We start from the raw sequence: 24,432 nt of genomic DNA on the forward strand, positions 1-24,432 counted from the left end.
ACATTGTACATTTTCCAGTGTCTTTGCCTTCATTATGGTTTTGTTCTTTTTAACCACTAATAACTGTATAGTTCCGTAGCATTAAGTACATTCACATTGTTATGCAATCATCACCACCATCTATCTCCAGAATTTCACCATCCCAAACTGAAACCCTGCACCTTTTAAACACTAACTTTTCATTCCCTACTTCCTCCACCCCATTAACCATTATTATACGATCTGCTTCTGTGAGTTTGACCACTCTTGGTATCTCATGTAAGTAAAATCACATGTGTCCTATCCATCTAGCTTATTTCATTTAGCATGTCATTTTCAAGGTTCATCCATGTTGTACCATATGTCAAAATCTCCTTCCTTTTTAAGGCTGAATAATATTCCATTGTATGAATATACCATATTTTGTTTATCCATTCATCTGTCAATGGACACTTGGGTTGCTTCTACCTTTTGGCTACAGTGACTAAGGCTGCTATGAACAAGGGTGTGCAAGTACCTGTTTGAGTCCCTGTTTCCAATTCTTTTGGGTATATACCCAGAAGTGGAATTATTGGTTATATGGTAATTCTACGTTTAATGTCATCATTGTATTTTGCTTACATGTACTGTTGTAAGCATTGTGAATGTTGTAAACATAATGTTGTAAACAGATGCATCCTTGCAGTGTGCCGGCTGTAGAGAAGGCAGCTGAGGTTTCTAAATGCCTTAGATAACTGAGAGTCAACTTCGTGTTTTCTGAGTTTGGCTGTGTGGACAATGCTAAGGGAGATAAAAGACTAAGCTTAGGGATGACCTGTGCAGAGGAAGGAAGTCAGTCTGTTAACAACAAAGTACTTAATAATCTAGGACAATGAAATGTTCTTTAGTGTGCTACTTCCTTTTACATTAATTTCATCAATTTGAACAACAGATATTTGAGTGCTGACTGTCGAACAGCCTTCAATCCTAGACTGAGGACCTGTTCCTTCTGGAACTGACTCTACAATGCTGAGTGCCAGGTGCATAGAAGGCCCTCAGAACATTGGTTGGTTTCTCTATTCACAGGTCGTAATGTGAACACATAACCTAGCAAAGAAAGAAATTCATTGCATTAGACAAGTTAGTAAATGGATATGATGAATATTTAAATCCTAATTAACATCCAAATTAGTTTATAATCATGATTTAGATTTGTAGGTAATCAGCCTATGCCAATTGGGTTATTTTAAAATTCAGAACTGGACTTTAAAAATGTTCCAAGAACATCCCTATAACTGAGTCATTGAACTTCCAAAAAGAGAATGAAACCATCAAAGTAATCTGAATAAATCCCTCCTTTACTGTTCCCTGTAATGTGTCAGATAAAGGAAAAAGGCTTGAAGGCTTGGAGGAAATGAATGACACACTCACAGAGAAGGAAAGGAAAGATCTGAGGGTCATTAATGCATAGAAGGCTTACTCACTGAGGGCTTGAGTATTGACATAAAAACACCCTCAGGTGCTTTCCTCCTTTACCTAAAGCGCTTTCTCTAGGAGTCATTGACAATTGCAAAAACAGAACTAGTTTTACATATATAAGCTTTGGTTTTGTTTTATAAATACAGAATTTATGGAATATATAGGCATTCTACATATCGTTATAAATGCTAAATACTGTCATATGTGTACAAGTGTTTTTATGTCTGTTAACATAAAAGTATAAAAATTCCCAACCAGTGGATAGAAGACTAAGCCAAATTCGTGTGTGTGTGTGTGTGTGTGTGTGTGTGTGTGTGTGTAGGGAGAAAGAGAGACAGAGAGAGAATTTTTCTGACTATATCTCCTATATGGAGAAAAGAACATATATTTATGAAACAAAAAGCCATCCCAAGAAATCCACACATTAAAAAATAAGAGTTGAGAGGTAGGAAGAAAAACAAATCAACCGACTTCATACTAAAGAGGTTATGGTTAATTAAATAGAGAAAGCGCTATGGAGCTAGTGGCCCAGGAAGTAAAGGATGAAGGTACAAATGAAAACACAAATTGGGTGATAGAGCAACCCCCAAAATAAAAGAGTAAATTTAGAACTACTGACATTTGCATAATAGTCTGGTACAGAGAACTTCACATTTCAACTAGATTACCTGAAGTGGCTTTTTAAGAGAAAGTGTCTGTCCTTCTCTCAACAGCTACATCATGTGTATACAAGGAAGCCAGAATACAGGTTTTCTTTGTGATTTGGGTTTTAATTTTGTTTTTATTGCACCTGACAAAATACAGTTATCCGGTGGTTCAATTATGTTATTTTAATAAAATAAATTAAATGTAAAATAAACAACAACAACAAAAACCTCTCTAGTACCAGAAAGGTACTAGAGAGTTCATAGTGAAAGTATTCCTCTTGCCCACCCAGTCCCTCTGTCCCCAGTTCACCTCTGTGAAGCCAATCAATGTTATTAGTTCCTTGCATAACAGAGCAACATATTTAGATATAAATTCAGAAGCTCTAGAGGCATCTCCAGATGCCCAAAGTAAATGACACCTGCTTTAAAGCCAGGAAACTTCAAGGCTCTCAGACAGTCTTTACCTCGAACTTGTGGGAATTTTGCATGAGTTCAGTGATGAGCCATTTTTTTAAAGCTCCGAATAACAAAACTGAGTTTAAAAACATATTAAAATGTGATGAAAAACAAAAATTAAATAAGAAGTTGTTGAATGAATGTGCAAGTAGCTCTAAAATCTGACATACCTGGGTTCAAATGCTGGCTGTCACTTACCAGGAGGTGACTGAGTCTTACTTCACTCCTTTGTAAAAATGATGATAAACACACATCCTCACATAGCTGTTATGTTGTTGGAATTAAATGAGATGATATATGTGACGTGGAGAGAATTCCTGATATGCTTTAAGAGCCCTGTGAATGACAGCTATCATTATTGCTGCCCTGAGCTATTCGTAACCTCTTATATACTTTTGGTCACAGAGATCATTTGGAGATCTGGTCCCCCGAGGGCACCCAAGGCTGTCACTGAAACATCTCTAAGCTTGCACCATGCTGGGGTGAAGTGACCATACACATGGGCTTATGGGTATTTTACATCATCCTCTGCAACATCACTGAAGCAATGTCAACTTCCTCTGTACCGAGAGGGGAAAATTCACACTCCAAAACTGACATCACCAAGGAATCTTGACAATCAAGGAAGGGGAAAAAAAAACAAGTTTTCCATATTGAATAATAAATCATTTGCTTTAAAGTTCTTTTGTGCTGTGCTCAGAGAGACAAGAGAATATAAACTAACAGTGTATATTCTCACAAATACCTTAACACCGAAAAGAAAAGCATTAAAATGTTGACTCTTGGGGCATATATTTACCACTGTAGAAATTACACATCTGGATTCACTGAACTGTTGGTCTAAAGGCCAGCCCACTCCATCTACAAAATGCAAAAAGCCATAACCAGCAATGCCTTCAAGTACAGTGTGAAAAGAAATACTGAGGATTCTGCCCTGCTCAGCTGCTGTGTAAACGTCTGTTGTCATACTTTACAGCACAAAGGCTGTCACAGCATTGAACTGCAAAGGAGTCACAACGCTAGACTTCACAACACCGCTACAACCTAAGAACTGTCCTCACTTTCCTACATCATGGGTCCTGTGCCCAAGGAGTTTACAAGTAGCCATTTAGCACCTTCCTCGTGATATTTTTACACTGTGTTGTTGTTGCCTTTCCTGTGAAGGAGAAGAGAAGAAACAAGAATGCTGAAAAACATTTTCTCTTCTGTGCCACAATTTAAAATAGGAAAATGAAATCACATAAGGTTCTTTTGAAAAAAATGGCAATTTAAAATTTTTCTTCTGTGTCAATGATGAAGAAAAATATCTTATTCCTAAAAATGACTCTTTCATGGAACATCAGGGTTAGTTTCTGAGTGGCACGTTTTTAAAACATTTAATCAGTGATCTGAATATATGTCAACACCTTCTGGCGGTGTGCTATAAAATGTGAACCTTGTCAACAGCAACAGAAAAAGGTGACACACTTGGGACACAGAGCTTTTATGCTGACACACAGTAATAATATAATTTTAAAAGTTATCATCTGTTTAGCTGCAAGCAACAACAATTAATCTTTTTGACAATTCATACAATGCTTTAAATAACACCTGTGAAGAAAAAACAACACATTCTAATTTTTACTTCATCTTCCAGGCCTTTATAGCTACAAATGCATGTAAAGCCACATGCAATAAATTTCATGATTAGGATTAAAATGTTAGCAAAAAATATTTCCCTTGTCACCTCATGCCCCTCCTTGCCTCAGTTAATAAAATTACTTAACATGAGGACTGTAAGTGAGAGCAAGTCCCAGAGGAAGTGTGGGTCTCCGAGGGTTCATTTCTGTCACGTCAAATAACATTTTATTCCCAAATCATTTAACCTATGACTTTGCATGACTACTTAAAGCTTGAAAGGAATTCTGGTGGGGGCCCAGAAATGACACTAATCCCTCCACTAGAAACTCCATCAAGGCATGACCATCCCGAGATCATCATGATACCAACAACTTAAAAAATACAGCCGGCCAAACTGTCTTCAAAATCTTTAGAAGCATGTGAATATTTAAGCATCGTATGGATTGATGTTTCATGCATCCTGTAAGGCTTCATGAGATTTCTTGTTAAGCACATTAACATCCTTAATTAATCTCTTTCCTATTAACATTAAATCAAATGCATGTTGCCAAATACACCTGCTGACCCACTGCACTGCCCTGATGACCTTGAGATTTAAAAGCCTGTGGGGTGAAGCAGAGGCACCATCAGAACAAAGAGGATCCAACTGAGAGTAAATCACAAGCTTGTGACATTTGCAGATGAAATAAAATGGGAAGGTTGTTGCAAACAACCCCACTGTCTGCACACTTTTCTACATCCAGCCTCCAAAACTCTGACTGTGTCCATTTTACACGTAAGGAAACCAGAGTGCTGCAATTACAATTCAGGAGTTCTCCAAATCCACGTCTAAACCCCACGTGTTTTCTGTTGTCACACACTTTAAACATCGACCAATACTCAAGAATAAGAAAGCAGCTCAAAGAGCTTGACCAACTGAGTTAGAGTACGACGGCCCGTGGTTTGGGAAGGTACCAGTGGCAGAAATACAGAGAAAAATAAGAGCTCTGCTATTAATCAGAAGAGAAGCAGGTCATGAAATATAGGTGTGTACATTTGTGAAAAAATTAAGGATTGAGTATGTGTAGCTCTTTTGCCTACAGGTTGTTTCCTTCTTTTCTCATCTTTCTTTTCCTTTTTCCTTCTTTCTCAAGTCTAGGTCTCCTAGAAAGTGATCAAATTGGTTTTTACAATGTGCCATGTGTCTTATATATTAGGACCTGAATGATAGATTTTAATTCCAACTATTTTTCCTAATGAATGATCTTAATGACACGGTTTTGGTGTCAGGCTTCTACATGCCCCATGATTTTGTCCATGTTTATTAGAAATAAATCCAAAGTCTTCTTCAGAAAAGATTTGCAGAGGAGAGAGAGCCTGCCACTCCACACAGAACATCAGACTTTCTCTAAAGGCCACGCTGACTTAGAAACCCTTACTCTCTATTGTCAGCCCCTAAGCCAACACTTCATAAAGGCTTCCTTCATCCTTTGTTAATTACTGATTAACTGATCCCCCAGAAAGAAGGGGCTCCAATAACACATCCCTTGCTGAGCAAGCTGTATGAAGCTGCTTGTACAGCATTTAAAGCTGTGGCAGGAACGTTTAAATATGGATACTTTATTTTATTATTTTTGGGGGATACTTTATTTTGAAAATTAGAATTCTAGACCAGTGAGGGAATTCCATTCTCCTCACTGTGGGGACAGGAACCTGAGACAGGACTTTTTGAATTTGCTCCTGATCTCATGACTTCCTGTTCAGTTTCCTCTTAATGCCTCACAATGCTTGGGCATTTTCCTAGCCCTACGAGGCATAAAAATTGCTTTCTCCCAACTACCAAAGGTGAAAAAATTCCAGTACTTAATCGGTTGATATTAATATTAATATTTAAGTGTCAGGCCTGAAACAGAACTCTCCAGCCAGTGGAAAAGACTCTGACCACAGCACATAGGCAAGAGAACAACTCCAAACGTGTTTAATTACAGGGAGCCCCTCACAGCATGGAACCAGAGCACAGGGGTCTCAGAAAGCAATTTTCCATTTAGACCATGCACCTCAGCTAATTAAAAAACCAAACAGGCCAGCAATCTGGACAAGGAGACAACGAAAACCCACAAGTTACAACACAGGTAAAGGTATGTGTGAGCCTAAATGGAAATGAAAGCTGCAGGAACCCAAATGTGAAAAACAGCCATTTATAGCAGTGGCCCTGACGGATGAGTAAGCGCCTGACTGGCGAATGACATACTGCCCTCTCACTTCGTGGCTGAACATGGAAACACTCCGGCCATCTGTTGTATCTGCAAAAATCCTCAACTCAGAGGAGTAGGAGAAGAATGCAGGCTCTGGTTGCAGCTGTAATGCATATGCTCACAGCCAATGTGTGCTCTTGGCACTGCCAGGATCTCAGGTTTGAGCCCTCCATGACTGATCTTCCCCCCACCCCCCGCAACTGCTCTATCAGATTTCCCAGGTCTTTACAGGAATCTGTTTGTTTATGGGGTGCGAGACATAGAAGGAAGGAAGGATGCAGAGTGGTCACTGACTTTCAAACGAGCTCGATTCTACTGTGACTATTGAAATGCCTCACGGATGGAAGAAGGATGTTCCAGCGATTTGAGGCAGGTTTGCACTAGCCATAAATCCTGCTTAGCTTCCTTCCACTTGCAGTTTATTGCATTAACATTTCTTTTGTGCCGGCTGCTGCTGGGAAGCTATTGTAAATTTGGGCAATTACGACTTTTGTTCCATCTGCCCCTCCCCTCCTCGGTACTGTAACATCAAAGGCCAATTCAGCAGAGGCCGGCTGTCTCCTAAATCCAACCTGAAATAGATGTTATTAGAAATCACAGGCTCTAAGTGAAAGGTAGCAGAATAAATCATAAAGATGCTGCTCTAGCCTTCTGAGAAAGTCTTAAAATAAGCTTTCTTAAACCTCCTGCACAATGCTGCAAGTCAAAGCCTAGTTAGGCATTTCAGGGCCTCCTTGTCCAAATCCCCCTAAAGTAGATGTGTGAACCATGTCAGACAGGAGGCATGCACCCAAATGCCCGGTTTCCCATCAGCCCTGTCTCTACTGGGGTTTCAGTGGTCTTAAAATAATCTCTCCTGAAGCATCTGTGCAAACCGAGTGGGGTCCTCACTCCTGCTGTGGGGCTGTGGCAGCCCGGAGAAATCCCAAGACCCAGATGAAGGTCCTATAGCAGGTAAGGAGGGTCAGCAAGCAGCTGGAAGGGTCCATAGACAATACGGAGCTGCTTCTATTTCTGACAAGCTGTCGTTTGTTACAGGGGAGAGAGAGAGAGAGAGGGAAGGGTGGGGAGAGAGAAAGAGAGAAAGAGACAGACAGACAGACAGACTGAATCTGAGCCTCAGGAGTGTTGGTGATTTCATAGGCAATAGGACATTGCATTGCTCAGTTCCATTCTCAACAATTATCTGAGAACCTACTGGGTCACTTGGTGGGTGCTGGATGGAAGAGGGGTTCAAAGATGAACAAGTACAACCCCTGTCTCAAGAAACTTAAGACCTAGTAGAAGAGACGGGCCTAATGATAACTGACTGTAAGTTGCTTCATAATTAGTTTCACAACATAGGCACAAAATGTTATGCATCCTAGTTCCTCGAAATGTTAAACATATAGTTACCATATGACCCAATAATTCTACTTCTAGGTATACCCAAGAGAACTGAAATTGTATGGCCGCAATATACATTACTGTTCACAGAAGTATTATTCACAAAAGCCAAAAGAGTGAAACAATTCAAACACCCGTGATGGATGAATGGATAAATAAAATGTAGTATATTCCTACAATGGGACATTACTTGGTAATAACAAGGAATGAAATACTGATCCATGCTATAACAGGAATGAACCTTGAAAACATTACGCTTAATGAAAGAAGCCAGACACAAAGGGTACAATTACACAATTACCTTTATATGAAATGTCCGGAATAGGCAAATCTATACATTCAGAAAGTAGATCAGGGGTTGCCAGAGGAAGGGAAGAGGAGAACATGATAGTGACTGCCAACGGGTGTGTGGCTCCTTTCTGGAGTGAAGAAAACATTTGGAAACTATTCTATACAGTCCCTAAGAACAGTTTTGTAAAATCTTAGGGACTTGGAGCTCTGTATAGTGTAGTTTCAGGTTTTGATGATTCGAGAAACTCTTACTACCCCCTGGGACCAGTTTCACCAATACATGGAGCAGCTTATATTTATGCATCCTTTAAATGATGTGGGGGCAGTAACTAATCTCTACATCCGTAGAACTAGCAGCATATAGAAGGAACTTAACAGGTGATTGAGGAAAGAAGGAAGGAAGGAAGGAAGGAAGGAAGGAAGGAAGGAAGGAAGGAAACGATGAGGGAGGAGGGAAAGGAATGAAGGAAGAGAGAGGGGGAGGGAGGAGGAATTTATATTTGCTTATAATGAGCTTATCGTCTAATTTTTTAAGCTAATTTCTCCATTTTTTTTTAATCAGGAGATTATTACACTACAAAAATTTTGGTACTGTAGTGCCATTTTTATGTTAAAATTGGTCAAACAGTGGCAATTTCATATGGTTCAGTCTAACTTAGAGTCACAAGAAAAACTATCATTTTGGTCCTACTTCATTACACAAAAAGCATTTTAAATGTGGGGCTCTGAAAGCTCCTTCAAGGGACATCAACTGAGAGGCAAGGGCGAGTCTCTCCCAACTACTTCCTCCAAAAAAATAAATCAGTTTCTATATAAGAGCCGGTTTGAACTAAAGACCTAAAGATGTGTGTCTAAATATTGGTTTGTACAGCTTATTTACAACTCTAGATTAACTTAGATATTCATTTTAAAAATGGTCCTTAGGTCAAAGAAACAAGAAGTAATACTTAAGCTTTTTGCTTTCAGTTCTATTAAAAATCATGATGCTTACAAATTTTCATGCTGTGTGGGGCATCTAGGGAAAGGCATCTGTGGAAGAGGCTACCATGTTAGAAACTCTTCATAGGGCAGTGATAGTGAGTTAGAAACTCAAAGCAGCAACCTAAGAGTTAATGAGGAGAGATGCTGAATCCAGAAAGTACTTACTAAACCAAGCCTTTCCGCATAGGGTCTATACTACCCTGCTGCCTCTACCCAAACAGGACACTGTAGGTCTCAGAAAGCCTTTGTTAAAAGTAGGTTGACAGCTATTTATGATGAGGGGGTTTTGTTTGTTTGTTATTCAAATAACTTTCTCCCCTAGGAAATACAAAGGGAAAATGTCAGAAGTATTTGATTAATTATTTTTTAAATAGATGGGGTCCCCTCTGTTGAACTAAAAAGTATGTACTAAAAAAGGAATCCACCCATTTAAACAGTAGATCCTCATAGGTAAGTTTGATATTAATTCTCTCAAAAGAGTTGTGTTAGTGAGTCAGATAAATGACAGGGGGTTTGTCTAAGTACCAACATCCTCCAAAGGGCAGCTGTTCAGGGACGTTATCAAATCATAAGTAGAACCATACACTGATGGTTTGATCAACTGGTGATGAGGGACTAATCCAGTTCTCTTATCCTCCAAACGGTGCCGTTAATATGCTCCCTAAAATACTTTTAACATTAAAAAAATATATACTACATGCTGCTGGGGACTGAGGGGAAGGCGGTGATGGGGAAACGAACAGGCAGGAAGACAAGGGAAAATTCCAGAAAGTAAAGGCCTACACCAAAAACTACTTTCTTTTAATTTTTTAAAGGTTTCTTTTAATCAGTGCTTAAAGCAAAGACAGAAGCTGAAAACATTCCACATAAATAAAGAGTAAAGAATTTCAAATGCTTAGCCGACCAGAACACTGGAAAGAGCTTGCTTGGTACCACCAGGCATGACCAGCTTTAGTGGGTTTAATAGTAAAAGGAGATGAAGACAAACTACATGCAACCTTCCCTTCTAGCAAGAAAAGTAAATAAAACTTTCCAGTGGGTTGGGGAGAGGGTCCAGAGGGATAAAATGCTACTTAACACAACAATGTGAACAGAGTTTAGGCCACATGCAAATCTCATCCACAGAGTTTTGCATATACAATGCAAAATACTACTCAGAGGATATAATCTATTTGAGTTTAGAAAGCTAATTAATAAAAGAGTCCAAAAAAGAATGCAGAGTTAATTGTCATCCAGCTTCTGGGCTATTTCAACCCAGTTCTTTATTTTAGCTGTTAAACAAAATTCCAAATATTGTTATAGCAATTATGTTATAGTTGTGTTAAGGCAAATTAGGTTTTAGTCAAATTAAAGTCCTTTTAAGAAACACTTGAAAGACTGAAGCTGCTTTTCTCCTCAGAGCTTGTTCTGTGACAGATAAAAATTTCAACAACTATAAAGGTTTCAAGTTAGACCACATCGAGAAAGTAATAGTAAATAAATATAACTGTCAGTAAACAGTGCTAGATCTTTTTGCAATTACTAAAGTTGAAATAATTAAGTACAATCTTCAAAAAAGCACACTCTCATTTATAATATAGCTGGGCACATTAGATATAAACCACTTTCCTTCCTCGCTGTGAATCATGGAATGAAAGATAGCAATGATTTTAACTCTAATATTCCTCTTGACTTTTTCTTCCCTTTAAGTATGCCTGCACTAAATAATTTTTGCTTTTCACTGATAACAAGAAGTTTGAGCCCGATTATTTTCTTTGGGACAACCTGCCAGTGAATGCAAGGATACAATTCAAAACATTCTACAAATAGTGTACTCATGGCTCATTCTTGATCCCATTTCCACCTGAAGCTTGCTGAAGAAAAGCATGATGCTTCTCCATTCTCTCTTGGTATATGTGCTTCTGGAATCCTGAAATTGAGAATGACCTATATCTATTTTTCAATAACTATGCTTAAAATGTCAAAAACTCCAAAAGGTTTTTGAATGGAAGAAAATACTTCATGAATTTGTATTAAACTCCAAGGACTAGATCCTGAAACCCCTACATTTCAGCCAGCGTGTACTTGTCAACAGAGGGGCAATACTTAGAGTGTGAGGCTTATTTTATGAAGAATCTTTCCAAATTTGAGTGGGCAGACCTGGAAAATGCTAGTCTTACCTTGGCCACAGTCCCAAAGGTGCATCTGTACCATTGGCTTTTGTCAGGATGAATGATGGTGTTGAGTAATTTCAGGAAAGCAACTCATCTGCCAAAATAAGACTGCCAAGATATTTGGAGTAAAGTAATTTAGCACTTCAATGTAATTTCACTTTCTGGTTTTACAAATTAGGGAAAAGTTGTTTTCTGGCCATTATAGCTTTTGCTCTGTGCTTCGATTCTCAGGAATAGAGCTATTTCACCACCCTCCATTCCGTATAAAAGCTGGAAGAGCTATATTGAGCATATTTCTGCTCTCTCTTTATGTCACCACTTTCTCTTTCTCAGTTCACTTGTTATTTTTCTAGTAATGCCAAGTTTGTACACTAAAAAAAAATCTGACTAAAGAAAAGCCAAAGGAATGATATCATTAGCAAATGCAAATATGCTAATTAAGATAAAAATATAATGCTTAAAAAGTCCAACTTGTCATATGTAAAATTATTTTAATGACATATTCAAGAAGAATCTGGAGATTATGCTGCCAAGAAGGCAATGCATTTAAGGCAATCTTACAAAGTATATGAAATCACAGACTGTAATATCCTGCAACTATTTTAATTTTAAAAGCTCGGTTTACAAATATATACCAATATTTTTCTCACTTTTAATCACTCCCCCACTGTTTTAGCATAAGAGCTAAAATAACCTAAAACGCCCCCCTAAAACACACACAGCAAGTCTGTTACACAGATCTAGGAAACAAAAATGTATGAAGAAAAGAATTTTCAAAATAATCTCAAAGTAGCAAAAAAAAAAAAAAAAAAGGTACAGTTCCTAGGTTTTAGCTCCTAATAAAAATTTTCCTGGGAAATTTTTACTTTAAAGCGACTCTAAATAAAAATGCATATAATTAAGGGAAAGACCATTGCTTCAAACAGATTGACTGTCTTTAACAAGTTTCTCTCTTTCTAGCTACTCAGATATGCTATATTTCCTAATTATCACCTTTTAAGGGCCATCTGGGCCCATTCCTCCCCATCAGGGGGCAATTCCATTTGCATTGTTCCTGGGTTTAGTCATGATCAAGTAGTCTGGTGGTAAAGTTCATTAGAAATTAGAACAGAAGCATTCAACCCAACACAGTAAACCAAGTATGTGATACTCAGGCACCCACAGGAGAGATGATAAGCACTTCATACATATTCTCACATAACTAATAAGTTTTCCATGTGCATTTTATCAAATTGGTTAAAGAAACATTTAGCCTAGTCCCTGACCAGGTATGTAATGAAAATTTGATTAAGTCTCCTCATATTGCAAAATATTTCTCAATTAAGGCAACATAACTATAGTCCCTTATGTCTTTTGGTTCAAAAGTCTATTAAAAACCCTTTAATGATTCCCTCATTTAGCCTACCATTCACAAGCAGTATACTACTTCCTTCCTGTAGAGAACACACAAGAATTATCCTAATTGTGTTTTCTGTGAAACGAATGCACATTACAGAGAAAGCGTATCCAATCCACAGACCAATGCTAACGGGTATAGGTTCCAAAGAGCATCCCCTTTTGTCCTCATCAATAGATCATCCTATACATTCACAGGCTCTTTACAAACATGTTTGTGTGCCAAAAGCAAGCCTAGCCCCTGGATATGCTAGATAGTTTAGGCAGGGCTGACTGGAAAAGGCATGGCTAATTCAAGGCAGCCATGTATAAGGGTCCCCGCTTCGTACCTCGTAAGATCTAATACATAAAACTCAGGAAATAGTTACCTGCCTCATCTTGCAATTTCTAAGCCTGGTTTGCAATGGCCATCTTAATCTGAAATGCCAGCCTATTGAGATCGAAAAGGAGCACTCCCTGCTGAGACCCGCAGCCTCATCGGGCTATACCTTAGTCTTGCAAATGAAGACAGCTGCAGAAAGCCCTAATCTATGCAAGACAGGTGTAGCCCTGGGGCTCCCTACCAGTGACCCTAGGAGCTCTTAGGGCTGTGAAGTTAAGAAGTTACTGTTATAAAAAGAACTATTTCATAGCCTCTCATTATCGAGGTTACAAGGCATTTTAAAGGAACAATAGCTTATTTCCTCCCATTTGTACCTTGATATTCTTCCCTGCCTTTCTGAAATTCCTTTATTTAGACAGTCCCTAATTCTGACCCCAGCTGGGACACTTCAAATCAGAGGCACAGCTCTCGCCTAACGGATGCTATTCATTCAATGCTATGTAGAAAATTTGGTCCTACGTCAAATTCTCTATTTTTAAAAACCGATCCTAAAATCTACTACCCAGATATTAGTAGAGATTTCAAGAGAAAATAATGCCTATAGCGTCTTCTTGAGATTCAATAATGAATAAAAATTATAATATTGCTTAGTAAAAAAAATCTACAGCAAAACAGAGTACCACTGAAACTGAGCCAACAGGAATTAACTCAAGAAGTAGTCATTGCGTTTCCCCACTTTCCCTCTACTCAACCTCTTTCCCTTTCTCTCTGAATGTACTGAAACAAATAAATCTATTTCTGAGGTCAGTTCCTGGTCTCGAGTGTCTCCCAAAGGGCTGAGGAAACAGAACTCTGAGATGTTTCTGCCCTGAGAGGAAATGGGGTGCACCCTGAGAGAATGGGGTGAATCATCGGCAAGGCCACCCGCTGATGCTGTGCCAGGCCACTGAGCTGAGCATGTGTATAAGGTTACTGGCAGAGAGGGGATTCACCAAACCTCAGGGCTTATCCCTTGGGAAGACCATGCGCCCCCTGCCCCGGCCCCATCTGAAGGAGCAAAGTTTTGCTCAGATGATGCTTAAGTTATGTAGGTTTCAAAAGAAGAGGCAGTTGAAAATCCAAAACCTTGTATGTGATTATATTGAAAGTTTGTCCTTAAATGTCATTTTTTAAAATGGTATTACTTTAAGGTGTACTTTAAAAATCTGGAAGTTGAAATATTAATTTCAAAATAAAGAAGATAAATATTTTTAAACATTTACATTTTCTTGAATTATTTTAGAACTTACTTTTTATCAGTTCTACTATATTTTTCTACCCTTCATTTTTGGAATACACATAATAGGCTTTTCCTCAATTCCCATAGAACTGTGGAGTTTTTATAAAAGTATAAAATTTGAAACAAGTGCAGAAAGGCTGTAAATATACCAGGAATACCGGGCTACACTTCCATACCCATTACTTCTAACAATTTCACAAGAAGGAGCACATTTTCATGAGTTGTGTGATGTTTTAGCAACAAGACTCCTATGGGCTTTAATGGAAGTCATACAGCTAAAACTCCATGTACCACTTTGAAAATTTAAGAGTAATTGCTAAGTCCCCCTTAGAGGGTCATAGAAATATTAAAACCAAAGTATTTTGCTAAGAACTCCAATTATGCCCGAAGGCTTACATCAGGTTTTGTAAAATGATTGGTCACACATATAATGTACTCTAATACTGTTTTATTGGCTGGTTGTTTTCTTTATAAAAGAGGGTCTTTGTGAAGTCCTGTCTGAAAGGGAACATACAATGAAGTGAACTTCGGTTCTCATGTTCATTTAAACCCATGGCTCAATCTTACAGGGGAGGTGTGCGCGAGAAATAAATGGACTGGGGATCATTTTATCTTGTTATTTGTAGACTCGGAGCTGTTCCACCAGGCAGGTAGATTTTGAAAAAATACATTAAACTGCTGAACATAACCAGCCTGCCCTGGTAAACGTTCATACTAAGAATCCGCTCTGACTGGCTGAGCCAGTAGCACTGACCCTCTCCGTGCGATGCAGCGGCAGCCTCTGTCTGAAAGTCCCTGTAGTAGGAGTAGTTGAACCTCTGACTTCTTTCTGAAATCATGCACAAGACAGTTTATGAACTTGAAGAACAAAGAACATTTCTACTTTAAGTATTTTTTTTTTTAATTTTAAATAATTTGAAACTAACAAAATCCGCAAGGGTAGCATGAAAAACTCCTGAATACTTTATACCCAGATTCGCCAACGGTTAACATTTTACTAGATTTACTCTATCATGACTGCCCTCTATTGATTTGTTAATTGATGTTCATATATTATATAGATGTTTATTTTTTTTCTCCTGAACCATTCATAAGATGTATTCATTGTGCCCCTTTACCCCTGAATACTTCCCCAAAGGGCACTCTCCTATACAACTGTACTACAATGATCAAAATCAGGAAATATAACACTGATACAATGCTGTCGCCTGATCTACAGACCTTATTCAAATTTCATCAATTGTTTTGATAACGTGATTTATTGTCTTTTTTTTTTTTCTGGTCCATGATACAATCCCAAATAATTCATTGCATTTAGTTTCCATGCCCCTTTAGACTTTGTAAATCATAAAACTACATCCTTCTTAAAGACTCCGTTCACTGATAAAAACTCCCCTCATAATCTTCTGATGTTATGGCTCTGGTCTAAAATAATCACAGGGAAAGTTAAAATGCATAGAAAAAAATAGAATTTTTTCCCTTCCTTTAATGGGATAAGAGCATGTAGGATAGGCCACAGTAAGAAATCATGAAATATGTGATGCATTTTCATGACTAAGCTGTTTCTTTGGTTCAAGCCTGATGCCAATATGACTAAGGTTTCAGGCTAGTAAGAGAAACAGAAGCAATCACACACTGAACCCGTATTCTCCGTGGCCATCCCATGTCTGTGCTGCTGGTCAGAAGGAAAGTTAGAAGTAGAACACAGGTACCCATGGACCTGCAGTAGTAGCAACGGAGAATACACTCCAAATTCAAATTCTACCCTGGTGGAATCATCATTACTCAATAACAGAAACACATTGGATAACTCAAGATCTTACTTAGGTATGAAACAAAAAGTTTTTCTACTAATAGTGACAAAACTCTAGGTTTTGGATTGGGGGTGAGAGTTTGGTCTGTTAGCTGACCAGGCCTTATCGGTTATTTCTGGAGGCCTCATACAAAATTGCCTTTTATAATACTTGGTCAACTTAGATATCATTCTTTTATTTTAAGGCAACAGGAGTATCAGAGTCAGCAACTGTTACCTTAACCCTACTAACGCATTTCATCAGGCTACATTACTCACCTTCTAACTACAATGCTGCAATAGAAATCATATATTCTTTCGTGAATGTGTGGAGGAAGACATGGATTTTAAAGAATGCCTTCCATTTGTTGTCACACACTGCCATTTTGAAATTCTCCCAATTTCCAACTGTTATTACCAATGAAAACACAAGCCAGCAGAAGCTACTTTAGCACAGATTGCTTTCAGCCAAAGTGGTGAATGCATGACATCACTTATATGTGGGATATAAACCTAAAAATAACAAATGAACAGGACAAACGAACAGAGGCTCATGGACATGGACAATAGACTAGTTGTTACTAGAAAGGAGGGGGGAGGAGGGAGGGAGGAGGTAGATGGGGTAAAAGGAATCAAATATGTAGTGACAGAAAGAAATCTAACTATGGGAGGTGAACACACAATGAAAAAAATATGTATATACACATATATACACACACCCATATATATACGTGCCTTACTGTTAAAATGTACAGTTGAAACTTACCAGATTTTGTTAACTAATGTCACCAAAAAAATAAATAAATAAGTAACTTAAAAAAAAAGTTTCCAGCACAACTACTAAAAAATGCAAAGCAAGCATCCGAAATTTTTACATTAACTATTGTCCAAAGAATAAAACATGGTCATTTAGATATTGCTATTTAAATTCTAAGTATACACACTAGAGAGTAATCTAGTACATGGCTCTTTAGAATGCTGTTTCTGACACCAGGACCTAGTTGCCAAACACCACCTTTGATTGAAGTTTAATAATAGGTACTTGGAAATCTGAAGGCAGTTGTTAAGTTTTGTATATAATTAATGGCTAGGAAAAATCAGGGATATGCTTTTCTCTTGGTTTCTAGCAGATATGCTCCCCTCTCTCTCCCAGAAGAAATATGGTTTATATAAAGTGGGTTGTGGTTACTCATTAAATGACACTTGGACAGATGTGTCATTTGCAGATATAAAAGGTCTGTGCTTTGCCACCCCCTACACAATTACTCAGATCACCATCTGAGGAGCTATAAGAGTGATTCAAAAGGTAAAAAAGACAGTCCCAGCACAGTGAACATCTGAGTAATACTCTGGTAAGCAGAAACACAGATCCGCCAAGTGAGGAAGATACGCACAGAATACACCAAAAGGCCACGCTGTTAAAGAGGAGTTCCGGGACACTGAAGAACATTTCTCAAGGCCTTAAAAAAGTTCAATTCTCTCTTTATACCAAGTGTCCAGGGCAGAGTTTAATTAGCTGGACAATTCAGGTCACAGGGCTTTTTTTCTAAGGAGCGGTAGATCAGCAATACAAAGAGTTAAAATATTCTGAATGAGAAAAAACAATTGCTGCACCCATGCTGTTTTTCACTGCATGGAGCAAGGAGCCAGCACGTAGTAGGTCCTTATTAAATGTCTGATAAGTGAATAAACGCTAAGAGAATTATCCTGTACTTTCCGTTTTTAAAGAGTTAACCTACATGAAAGTATCAGGAGAGTGAAATATTTCACACTAACTCTTACCACCTACCTTTTCTTTAATTATATCAAAAGATGATTGTAACAAACCCACTCTAAAGTCTCTGAAACAAAAAAGATAATAATATTTTCCTAATTTTGGTTTGGTCGTAGAAAAGGCAAATTGGTGCATAATTAACAATTTGTTGGTGCAAATTCATCTGCATCTTTTAATTGGTGTTAATTAGATTAGGACTAAAATTTCTTTAATCCTCTATCTTGCCTTTTTTGATGCAAACTAATTTTCTCAGCTGGATGTCAAAGTTTCCCATTAATTACACTTTTCTAACAGGAGCTTCTTCAACCACGAAGGCTCAGACAGACCAACAGCAGTTTTAAGAAGGGCTGTGGACCAACCTTTTGGGGAAAATAAGGAATGGTGAAAATTGGCACTTGGGAGATAACTAGTGAATTTACCTAAATTCACTGGTGAGGTGAGGCTTCCACAACGAGCAAATCAGGGACTGTCTGACACATGAGAGCTTCCAGCATTTGGTAGCTGTAAATAACATCCTGAAATGTAAGGCAGCCCCACAGCACAGATGTTAGAGCAGACTTTTGGAAACAATGACAAAATGTTTAGCTTTACAGTCAAGAAGATAACCCACTTTTATATCCCCAAAATAACAATAGTTGTCTTTTACTCCATTACCTAGGAGTCATTCAAAATACTGGTATCCCCATTTCCAATGGAAAACAAATGCAAGTGTAAACCATCTTAGGTGAATTAAGTTCCACATTTCATATGGTTTCCTCGAAATATTGTAAGCCTTCTACAATGGTTAACATGTTGGGACGGTGGGGGGTGGGGGAAGCCACAAAATACATTCAATATCTTTTATGGCAAGGTGACCTGAAATAAAATTTTATGTAGTCAAAGATTTTTGATAGTTCTTTATCCATCGCTTTCCTCTCACTATGTAGCAGTGATGATTGAAACCCGATGTGTACTGGGGAAAAAAAGGCTATAAAACATTTTATGCACAAATAAAACAGTAGCCATTAAGTTTTGCTATGATGTCTGAGTAGATATTCAGTATGAAAACATGATAAAACAACTGTAAACTGATTGTGATCAAATGTAATTACAATCACTTGTCTCCAATGAATGACATGAACTAAACACAGTCACAGACTTCTCCAAAATTACTTTGGGCAAAGAACCAAGAGAACACTATATTCTTTCTTCACTAAAGGCATTTTGCCAAATAAATCGCAAACACACAAGCTTTAATAACCACGGCCAAAAAAGCACTTGGGAACTCATTATAGAAATGTTTAAAACCACACACACACATACACACACACGCGCGCGCGCACACACACACACACACAAACACATGTGATATCATACTTGATAAAACTCTTTCATATTAATATAATCCTACTGAAAAAGCCACATGTTTGAAATTTTAAATTGGTGCTCCCCGGAAGTAAATTCAAGGACTGATAGGCAATTATAAGTCTTTCTTTCTTTCTTTTTTTTTCCCCTCGAAATCAATGTGTTTGCCTGTTTTTCCTGGCATCTTTATTTTGGAAATACTACAAGAAGATTTGCTTGAAGATTTTTATGCAGCTAAAAGTACACAATGACTTGGATCTAAAATAACCTTATTCTTCCATAAGCAAGTGCAGGTAGATGGATTCTCTCTCTCACTCTCTGCTCTTTTACTATGGTTTTGTGCTCCAAAATAGAACAACAACAACAAATATATATGTATATATATCCATTCATTTAGCACTTGAGTAACTCAACAGTAACTATGGCTGAAATGGCTCTAGGAACCTAGGGACACGGGAAAGAAAAAAGGAAAACATGTGTTCTAGGTCCTACTTTTCCACTTTGTCTCATTTTTTGACCTCTAGCCCTGAAATTTTGGCAATAATGACATAGGATATTTGGTAATACTAGCAAGAAAGCAGAAATCTAACTCCACTCCTAAGTATATATCCTAAAAAACATATATCTACATAGAAACTTATGTATAAATGTTCACAGCAGTATTACTCATAATAGCTAAAAATGAAGCAGAAATAACTTAAATGTCTATCAATTGATCAACAGATAAATGTGATAATTCTATACAGTGTAACATAATTCAGCCATGAGAAAGAATAAAGTACTAATATATTCTTGAATATGGATGAACCTTAAAAACATAATACTAAGGGAAAGAAGCCAATCACAAAAGACCATATTACATGATTCCATTTATATGAAAAATCCAGAATAGGCAAATGTATAAGAACAGAAAGTAGATTAGTGCATGCCTAGGGCTGGTGAGTTTGAGGGGCAATGACTGCTAATGAGTACGAGGTTTCCTTTAGGGGTGATGAAAATGTTTTAAAATTGATTGCCGTGGTAGTTGTACAACTCTGTGAATAGACTGAGAACCACTGAATTTCACAGTTTAAGTGGGTATATTGTGTGATATATGAATTATATTTCAATAAAATTGTTGTACATGTACTTTAAAAAGCAGAGATCACTTACATGTTTGGTCCCTTTAATGTGTGCTCCAGTGTAAGCTGCTCAGTGTCAACCATACGGATTGATGAGTGCTCCAAATAATTTTATTTAAACTTTGTCCTCCTCTGGAAGAAATTTTTTAAAAACCCATACTTCCTTCAAATCTGCTCTTGTTGAAGCCACCAAGGAGACCCACATTGCTAAATCCAGTAGCCAATTCTCAATTCCCAAATTACTTGACCCACCAGCAGCATCTGACACAATCGCCATTCCCATACCATTTTGTTATATGGTTTTCACCCATTTCCTTCTCCTGCTGCACCTTTTCTTTTACCTCTTCTAAAATTATCCATGTCCTACTTATTTATTATCTCCGTGGTTTATTGTCAGCCTGCTGAAATGTAAGGTCCAGGGTGAGAGATCTTTGTTATGTTCAAATGATAGATCTCAAATGCCTGGAACACAGTAGTTCCTCAATATATTTGCTGGAGGAATAAATGACTGCTGAAATCTCACTGGATCCATCACGTGACAACATTTGTTTAATGGCTACTTTATGAGTTAAGGGCATAAAATTTTGCTACACAGATTTTTAAACAAAAGGAACAGTGAGGTATAGTTATTGCTGCTGTTAATATTTATGATAGCCCTGGCATATGCTAGTTGACACAGAGGAGACTCACTCAACTCCATGAGTCTTACAGTAAAATTGTGGATGTTGGGATGTTTACATTCTTTTAGCACATGAAAATTTGCAGGTAAAGAAGAGAATGTGCTCTAGATTTCCCAAGAGCTTAAGTATCCACATTTGGAACAGAGAGGAAATAACAGATTATACAGATGTCTCTCAGACTCAAGTGACCTTCAAGATGTTCAGAGTTCTTCGGTGGTGCTCCTCTCTGCAATGGCATGTAGAGATGGTCTTTAAATAGAGAGAGGGTCTGGAAATAGTCCGTGCTACAAAGGAGAAAAGTTAAAGTGACCTGCCTATCTTGTGTACAATGCTGGTCTTCTTGTACGCTTGTAAGCAAAATGCATCGCTGGGTTTAGAACGAAAACACATTGTTCTTAGTCACAATGTCGTTTTAGAAATGTTATATGAAATTCCAGTGAGAATGTGAAAGCACTGCCCTAACTCAAGATTTTATATATTCAAAAATGTATTGTTATGGCAGTTTCTGATTAAGCCTAAAGAAATTCCCAAAGAAAAAGATCTAAAATAGTGTAGGGAGGGATTTCAGGACCTCATTACAGAAAGGATCCAGAAACAAGCAGAGGGACCAGCTAGTGCAAAAAGCGTGAGGTAGGAAATAGCTTGCCGCATATTAGAGGTGCTGAAAGGAGACCACTGTGGCTAAAGGAGAGTGAGCGTGGGGGAAAGGGATAGAAGATAAAGTTGGAGAGGTCAGCAGGAGCCAAAAATTCAGGGCCTTGCAGACCATGATGAAGACTGCATTTCATTCTAAATTCATTGGGAAAGATTATATAAGCAGAGAAGTGACATGATCTGATTCTCTGGCTTGCTGTTTGAAGAATGGATCCCTTAATCCATTTTTCCAAGAATGATGAAGCAAGAATGAGATGAAAAGCAATGGAAATATTGAGATTTTCACAGCTCAGCATCCCCAGTGAATGGAGATGGACCACATTCCCACAGGTGGATTGAAGGTTGAATGTTAAAAAGGGACCACAGTCTAGATGAGATCAGCGGGTTGATTTTGCAATTAACCAGGGTTTTTGTTTTTGCTATTGTTTTGGCCAAAACCAAACTGTACAATTCCAGAAAGTCAGTAATAGAGGATATTACTGTCTTTTATTTGAATAGCTGAAGAAAGGTGCAGATAGGGTCCCATTAAGGATGGGGTGGATGCATGCCTATTTTTAGAGCATGTGTCTAGAAGTTGCAAAAAAAAAAAAAAAAAAAAAAAAAAAAACGTTATGTTTCAGGAAATTATAGACTACCATGGGAAATTCCACAAGAAATAATTTGGATAGTGGGATATTTTTAAGTATTATTTATATACAGAAATTTCTAACAGACTTTTTACTAAAATTAAATAATAGAATGAGAAAACATGCCTGTAAGGAAACTTAACAGATTGACTAACACCAAACTTGTCTTGCATTTCTAGGAACTCTGTCTCTAATCCTGAGATGTATAACTGTGTGGGGTGCAGAATACCATTTCTCTCGCAGTTGTAACAGCTCTTAAAGCTAAAAATAGGGATCTTTATGGGGAATGAAAAGGAAACTTTATAATATCCATGCAATTGAAGGCAGGCTCTCAGTGAACTAGGAACTCTTTCAGAGGTGAAGAAAATGAAACAATAATTTGAAACCCTCGCTCAACGTTACATTTCCTACTTGGAAAATTAGGGTACCTGGGCATATCCAACTTTTTTAAGGCTTATGACCTCTTCCCAAACCCGACTCTAAAAGGACACTGCGAAAAGAGTTTGTGGACATTTTGCGAATGGCTAGAGAAGGCTCTGAAATGAATCCAACATACATGTTCTTCACAGTAGCTTGGGGCCCTTAACTCCTCACTCCCTTTTGGAGGCTGAGGCCCTATAAAAGCATCAGTGGTTCTGCCTGGAGACTGAGGACACGTCTGAGGGCTTCATCTCCTGCTTTTCTACCTGACTCAGGACGCCCAACTCTTTGGTTGCTCTGAACCTGGCTTGAGTCCCTCCAACTCTTCATCTACATTAACATTGTGATTCAACTGTACCATGGCCTTTGGATTTGGCTATATCCCTTAATCCTTTTTCCTGGATTAGCTCCAGTACCGGGCATGGACTTGGCCAGGCCACCTCAGCTCTGGAAGCCCGAAGCCCAGCTAGGGTTCCAAGGCCAGCCTCATTCCCAGGGAAGAAGTTTAGACACAAGCAATAAAGAATGTGCTTTTTTTTCTTTCTTTCTTTCTTTCATCTACCAAAACAAATTCGTGTAGTCCAAATGACCAACAGTTCATTAACAATGAAGGTTTATTTTTGCTCCTCATCTTTTCATACCTAATTGTTTGGCAAGCATTCATAAAAAATGATGGGTGAAGACTTCTCAGGTAGCTACAGAATTCTTCAAATACATATATTCTTTTGTCCTGAAACAGACCATTTGCAACTAGATTATTAGGGAGATTTTGGTCTGTAGAAAAAATCGGGTGAGAATGAAATGAGTTGAGTGGTAAAATTTAAAAGACAATGTTTATTAGGAGTACCTGTTCCAGTCAAAAAGGTAAGAAATTCGTATTTTAGATAAAACCAGATACACTATATGATTTCAAAAAAATGATTTTTAAAGTGGATGTTAGTTGCATGCACTAAAATGTTCAATATTATTCTATAAACTCCCAAAGACTACCTAGGAAATTGAGGCCAACATACAACACACATACACAGAAAATTGTGTCTTAGTGATTACCATCGAATCTTAAGCCTATTACAGAATTAGATGCAAGGTGGCCTCTCCACTCTTTCAGCAGCAGTATTCCTTACTCAGAAATACACTGCAATCCTTTCCATAATCTGGCTGTGTGTGTGTGTGTGTGTGTGTGTGTGTGTGTGTGTGTGTGAGGGTGGGGGGGAGGGAGAGAGAGGGAGAGGGAGGAACAGTGAGAGCTGCATGCTTACAGTACATCTACAATGAAAACAACATATGTGCTTGATGTTCTTCCACTCTGCTCAGAATTTACCTAGCTTTATCCTCAAGGAATGGTTACATGTGGGGGATTAGTTACAAGTGTCAGCTCCCACCAAATCTTGGTAGAGCAGTGATTTCTGACAGACCCTGATTCCATGAGACCCCCAGAACGCTAAAGCTTCCAAAAGAACCTCACAACCACCTTGTTTCTCTGTTCACTTTTGGGTCTACATGATGTCTGTTTTTTAGGTTGGATATTCTCCAAAGCAGAAATCCAACATGCCTTCAGTGTGCAGGCACTCAGGTGGGGCCCAAGACATTGGAACACCATCCCCATGTGCTCTGCCACATGCAAAGGTGCAATGCATCACTGTGCCTTCTGTGAGACCACCAAGTATGGGCAGCAGCATCAAACAGAAACACCACCACCGAACAGCCCGAATACCACCAAGAACATCTTTAAAGTCAGCAAGGCATTTTAAATTTTGTTAAAGCACGTTGACATGCCCATTCCTAGTGGCTTTTTGGGTCAGTGGAAATTTTCACATTAA

General features: G+C 38.2%; 1 protein-coding gene across 2 annotated transcripts in view; it reads right to left on the reverse strand.

Moving 5' to 3' along the window:
- Positions 1 to 24,432, reverse strand: part of CLYBL (citramalyl-CoA lyase) — a 208,732-nt gene that overhangs the window by 130,595 nt on the left and 53,705 nt on the right. The window contains exons 1-2 of one of the 2 annotated variants that reach the window (XM_036228827.1): positions 18,187 to 19,897; positions 14,956 to 15,030 (exon numbers count right to left, since the gene is read on the reverse strand). The exons of the other annotated variant lie outside the window; for it this stretch is intronic. Of the exons in view, the coding sequence (XP_036084720.1) occupies positions 14,956 to 15,030; positions 18,187 to 18,281 (170 nt within the window). The 5' untranslated portion in view covers positions 18,282 to 19,897. Of the gene's footprint in view, positions 1 to 14,955; positions 15,031 to 18,186; positions 19,898 to 24,432 lie in introns of those variants that run through there. 2 annotated transcript variants of the gene reach the window in all.

The sequence above is a fragment of the Rousettus aegyptiacus genome, unplaced genomic scaffold (genome assembly GCF_014176215.1).
Source record: "Rousettus aegyptiacus isolate mRouAeg1 unplaced genomic scaffold, mRouAeg1.p scaffold_m13_p_11, whole genome shotgun sequence".
Taxonomy (NCBI): Eukaryota; Metazoa; Chordata; class Mammalia; order Chiroptera; family Pteropodidae; genus Rousettus; species Rousettus aegyptiacus.